Source organism: Spermophilus citellus, assembly GCF_964194105.1.
Source record: "Spermophilus citellus genome assembly, chromosome: 2".
Classification (NCBI taxonomy): Eukaryota; Metazoa; Chordata; class Mammalia; order Rodentia; family Sciuridae; genus Spermophilus; species Spermophilus citellus.
Window position 1 is genome coordinate 199,470,329 of NC_138183.1, and position 5,931 is coordinate 199,476,259.

The 5,931-nt window shown below is 52.0% G+C and overlaps 1 protein-coding gene across 1 annotated transcript; it reads left to right on the plus strand.

Moving 5' to 3' along the window:
• The first annotated feature begins 1,293 nt into the window (after positions 1-1,293).
• SMPD1 (sphingomyelin phosphodiesterase 1) lies at positions 1,294-5,801 on the plus strand. The gene is made up of 6 exons (XM_081263687.1): positions 1,294-2,070; positions 2,534-3,306; positions 4,062-4,233; positions 4,462-4,538; positions 4,743-4,888; positions 5,039-5,801. Exons 1-6 carry the CDS (start codon positions 1,765-1,767, stop codon positions 5,446-5,448), a joined length of 1,884 nt encoding a protein of 627 aa, XP_081119813.1. The 5' UTR covers positions 1,294-1,764; the 3' UTR covers positions 5,449-5,801.
• Positions 5,802-5,931: the final 130 nt, after the last annotated feature.

Below are 5,931 nucleotides of genomic sequence, written 5' to 3' on the forward strand. Positions count from 1 at the left end.
TGGAGGGTAGGGCTGTGTTTGTGATTCAATAGTAAATTGTTTGCTTGGTGTACATAAACCCATCTCTCTCTCTCTTTCTCTCTCTCATTTATTTATTTATTTAGTTGTTGTTGTTTGTTTTTTTCCTTTGGTACTGGGGAATTGAACCTAGGGGCACTTAAAAACTGAGCCATATCCCCTGCCCTTTTTATTTTGTATTTTGAGACAGGGTCTCACCAAGTTGCTCAGGGCTTCACTAAATTGCTGTAGCTGGCCTTGAACTTGCAATCACTTGGAGTTGCTGGGATTGCAGGTGAGCATCACTAAGTCCAGCTGTCCTTCTTCTCTGAAAGGAACCATTCTCTCCATCTAACAAATGTATGCCTGTTACTCTGAGCTAATCTTTCTGATTTGATTACAAGAATCAGGGTGAAGGAAGGGAAATTTTTCACAAGCCAGTTTCCTGAAAGGCCCCAGCCCTGTAACAACAGGACTTGCTAGCTCTGCCAGGCTTCATGGTGCAGCCTGTAATCCTGGTGACTCGGAAGACTGAAACCGGAGGATCATAAGTTCGAGGCTCTACACAACTTAGACAGATCCTGTCTCAAAATAAGAAATAAAATGACTAGTGATGTAGCTCAGTGGTAAAGTTACCCTGGGTTCAATCCCCAGTGCCAAAAAAAAAAAAAAGAAAAAAGAAAAAAAGAAAAAAGAAAGGAAGGAAGGAAGGAGGGAGGAAAGGACTTGCTAGTTCTGTGGATCTTGGAGAAGTTTTCTAGAAGTCAAACAGATCTGGTTTTTAATTGCTGCTCTGCCACTTAACTTCCCTGTGCCTCAGTTTTCCTATGTGTAGAATGGGACTAATGATATTTTTATAATTACTTGGTAGGATTGTGAGAATTGAAAATTAGTAATTTTAAAATGCCTCTATTAGTGTTTGGCATTCATAAAGAACTCGATAAATGGGTAGTGGGAGACCCAGGGTCTAGTTTACGTTCCTGGCCTTGGTAGCTGTGTGGTCTCCTGTTTCTTATTTACTTCACCATCCCTGACTGAGCCTTACTCTTCTCATCTATGAAAAAAAAAAAAAAAAGCAAATATGTCCCGCGTGTGTTTAGGGTTCCTTCCATCTGGAGAATTCTGAATCAAATGTAATTCAAAGTTTCTCAGTGAAGGTGACTCAACCGTGCAGCTGCCAGGAGCTGGAGGTAGGAAATCGAGGGGCGGGGCCTCCGAGCTAGGGCAACACACTCAGTGGGAGGATCGCTGCCGCGCCTACCTCTCGGCGTTAGGGAGTTGGACGCCGGGGTCAGCCGGACAGCTATTTCGGGAATCTGAATGTGGATTCGAGCGATGAGGTTCCTGGGAGCCTCCGAAGGGCTTCCGCCAGCCTCACTAGATCAGCGAGAGCGCAGGCGGCCTCCTGCGGCTGTGACAACAAGGCGGTGCCCCAGTTAACCTCAGAGCGCGTCCGCCCGTCCCAGTGGCCGGCGCGGTTCGGGTCAGGGCGGTGGAGGGCGGGGACTGGGGGGGCGGGACCGGGGCGGTCCCTGGCACGCCTCACCCGCCCCGCCTCTGCAGCGTTGACAGGACCACCCGCCACCGCCAGGATCAGCTGCTGGGCACCGGAGGAACAGGAAGGGGTGGAGCTGCTGCTTGGCAAGCTGCTGAGCAATCAGCCGACCACAGCGAAGGGTAATCGGGTGTCTCCAGCGACACCGGGGGCTTGGCCCTAGGCCGGTAGGGGCCTGAAGGGCGAACAAGCCTTGTGTGGGAAGCCCGGCTATGCCCCGCCACGGAGTGTCAACCCGCTGGGGCCATCCCAGGTTCTGCTGGAAGCAGGCACTGGAGAGGACCTCAGGAGCCCCCGGTCTGGGACTCCCGTGGATGGTCCTGAGCCTAGCGCTGGTGCTGGTTCTGCTCGACCCCATGGTTCTCTGGGTCCCTGCCAGAGCTCACCCTCTTCCTGCTCAAGACCATCCTACCAGATTCCATGGCATAGTCCCCCGGCTCCGGGATGCCTTTGGGTGGAGAAATCTCACCTGCCCAATCTGCAAAGGCCTATTCACCGCCATCAACTTCGGGCTGAAGGTGAGCACTGAAAAGAAACTGTGGTGGAGCCAGTCAAGGGGGAGTTCTGAGGGTGGTGGCTAGGACTGATGAGGTGCCCTCAGGTCTGAATGTATCTCTGTTAGCCTGGCTTCTACAATGCCTTTACTGACTTGGCTTCCTTTTGGGGATATCCATGCCTACTTGCCATTGCTACCCCATTGTAACCTTTGTAAAGGAAAGAGTGGAGACATTGCCTGAGAAAGCCTGCCAGTCAAGCATAGGCCTGAAATGTTGCTGGTCACTGAGCTGAAGGGGAAATAATCGCCTGTTATTTCCTGGGACACAGGGGCATTCTGTAGGAGGCACTGAGGTCTCTTCATCATGTGGCACTGAGTCCAGCCCAGATCCAGTTTGGATAGAGAGGCCCACAGGTTTGTGGTCTGGTTGAACTGGTTCCCCTGCCCCATCTCTGACTTCTCACTGTTGGTTCCTTCCATCACAGAAAGAGCCCAATGTGGCACGGGTGGGCTCAGTGGCCATCAAACTGTGCAAGATGCTGAACATAGCACCACCCACTGTGTGCCAGTCAGCTGTCCAGCTTTTTCAGGATGATATGGTGGAGGTGTGGACACGCTCAGTACTGAGTCCATCTGAGGCCTGTGGCTTACTCCTGGGCTCTACCTGTGGACGTTGGGATATCTTCTCATCTTGGAACATCTCTTTGCCAGCTGTGCCAAAGCCACCCCCCAAGCCGCCCAGCCCACCAGCCCCAGGTGCCCCTGTCAGTCGGGTCCTCTTCCTCACTGACCTGCATTGGGATCATGACTATTTGGAAGGCACAGATCCTAACTGTGCAGATCCTCTGTGCTGCCGACGGGGCTCTGGCCTGCCACCCACCTCCCAGCCAGGTGCTGGATACTGGGGAGAGTACAGCAAGTGTGACCTGCCCCTGCGGACCCTGGAGAGCCTGTTAAGTGGGCTGGGCCCTGCTGGGCCTTTTGATATGGTGTACTGGACAGGAGACATCCCTGCCCATGATGTCTGGCAACAGTCTCGTCGGGACCAGCTGCGAGCTCTGACCACCATCACAAACCTCGTGAGGAAGTTCTTGGGACCAGTTCCAGTGTACCCTGCTGTGGGCAACCACGAGAGCACGCCCGTCAATGGCTTTCCTCCCCCCTTCATAGAGGGCAACCAATCTTCCCGCTGGCTCTATGAGGCAATGGCCAAGGCCTGGGAGCCCTGGATGCCTGCTGAAGCCCTTCATACCCTCAGGTACTTCAGGTTCATTTAAAGTCAAGAAGGGAAAAGAAAGATGGCTGAGAGTGAAGGGAGAAGGAAACTTGGGGCATTATCTCTGACTGCTCAGGGCTCTTCACTGCTCCTCCCTAATCTGACTCCACCTTCATTTTCTACCCTTATCTCTTTCAAAAAGCTAGAAGCACAACCTCTCCACTCCCTAGCCTGGATTCATGTTGACTTTTTTGTTGTTGTTTTTTTACTTTACTAGGGATTGAACCCAGGGTCATTTAACCACTGAGCTGCATTTCCAGTCCTTTTTGTGTTTTATTTTGAGACAGAGTCTCACTAAGTTGCTTATTACTTAGGGACACACTAAGTTGCTAAGGCTGGCCTTGATCTTGTGATCTTACTTCCCCAGTCTCCTGAGTCAGTGGGATTACAGACATGTACACCATGTCTGGCTGTGTTGGCCCTCTAAAATTATTTCCCCTCCTCTTTAACATCCCTAACTTTTCCCAATTTTCCTAGGCTCAGGTCATCTTCTGACAGAATGGCCTTTTCCCACTCTAACTCACCTTTATCTCTTCCCCCATGCTCCTGGTGCTCCCAACTCTCTGAGCCATTCTTTTCTCATAAGAGTCCTACAATTAGTGCAGTTTAGACTTCAGGTAGAATGCAAACTCCTCCAGTGTGGGGATGACCTCATGTGTGCCTCTGCCTAGCACAAGACTGGACATGCAGGATAGGATTATGAACAAGTGTTGACCATCTTGTTCACTTTGTTTCAGAATTGGGGGGTTCTATGCCCTTTCCCCACGCCCAGGCCTCCGCCTCATCTCTCTCAATATGAATTTTTGTTCCCGTGAGAACTTCTGGCTCTTGATCAACTCCACAGACCCCGCTGGACAGCTCCAGTGGCTGGTGGGGGAACTTCAGGCTGCTGAGGATCGAGGAGACAAAGTGAGGGACAATGGTGGGAATCTTGTGGAGTAGGTACAGCTGAGGGTTGGGGGAGAAGCAAGCTCCTGTCAAACTAGAGCATCTATGGGCTGATTTTCTGGTGTTGTCAACCTGCTTCTTGGGGTTCAGTTCATGGTCACTCTGGAAAGCCCTTTTTTCTATACCCCCTGGCTAGGGTTGCCTGGGGTATAGAAGAGTCCCTGATAACCACCCTTCTCTCTCCCCCAGGTGCATATTATTGGTCACATTCCCCCAGGGCACTGCCTGAAGAGCTGGAGCTGGAATTATTACCGGATTGTAGCCAGGTAGGAAGAAGTGGGTGGGAATAGGATGGTGGGGGTTGAAGAGTCTAAAGATTAAAATTCCCTTGAACATCTCAGCTTCTCTGCTGTTCCATGGGTTGGTGGGGAGGCTACCTCTGAAGAAGCTTGTGAAAGAGCATCCTAAATCCCTAGCTCTTCCTCCCCCACTCCAGACACTTTTGAATATAATTTATGTCTTCTGGCCAGGTATGAGAACACCCTGGCTGGTCAGTTCTTTGGCCATACTCATGTAGATGAGTTTGAGGTCTTCTATGATGAAGAGACTCTGAGCCGGCCACTGGCCGTAGCCTTCCTGGCACCCAGTGCCACCACCTACATCAGCCTTAATCCTGGTGAGTGATGCAGGGGGGAGCCTCCTTATCACGGTGTTGGTGGGACAGGTGAAGGGGATGGGAGCCAAGGATGGCAAGGGGAAGGATGTGTGGTCCTCCCTGGACTTGCCTTTGATTCTTTTCCGTTCAGTCAGCCCTCCTTCCTTGCAGGTTACCGTGTCTATCTAATAGATGGAAACTACACCGGGAGCTCTCATGTGGTCCTGGACCACGAGACCTACATCCTGAACCTGACGCAGGCAAATGCACCAGGAGCCAAACCACAATGGCAGCTCCTCTACAAGGCTAGAGAAACCTATGGGCTGCCCAACGCGCTGCCGGCTGCCTGGCACAACCTAGTATACCGCATGCGGGATGACATGCGACTCTTCCAGACCTTCTGGTTTCTCTATCATAAGGGCCACCCGCCCTCGGAGCCCTGTGGTGCACCCTGCCGCCTCGCTACTCTGTGTGCCCAGCTCTCTGCCAGAGCTGACAGCCCTGCTCTGTGCCGCCACCTGGTGCCGAATGGGAGCCTCCCAGGTGGCCAGACCTTATGGCCAAGGCCCTTGTTCTGCTAGGGCCACAGGACCCACAGTCAGGAATGTTCATGTCCTACGAAAGGAGCAAAAACCTGAGTGCTGCTGTGATTCAACCTGGCAGGAACATGCCAGGGAAGAGCCCATCCTCAGGCCCCACATATACTGGGAAACAAGACCTTCTTTCCTAGAGCTGGTTTAGCTGGATTTGGGAGAGGGTTTGGCTGCTCCGCCTATGCCCAGGATCCAGACTGCTGTCCTTTCATGGCCACGAAGCTGAGGCCTCAATGCCATGGGCAGCCATACAGTAGCTGTCATGCCAGGCCAGGAACCCTGCACCACTGCTGCTACCTGATCCTGCCAAGCTGTTAAAATAAAGATAAAAGAGACTTGGACTCCAGGCTCCTCCATGGCTGCTCCAATTTCTTCTTTCCAAGCAGTCAGGACAAGAGGAACTTGAGAACAAGATTCTAACAGAAATTGGTAAAGGGAGTAATGGTGTATACAGGCACAGGGAGGCACACA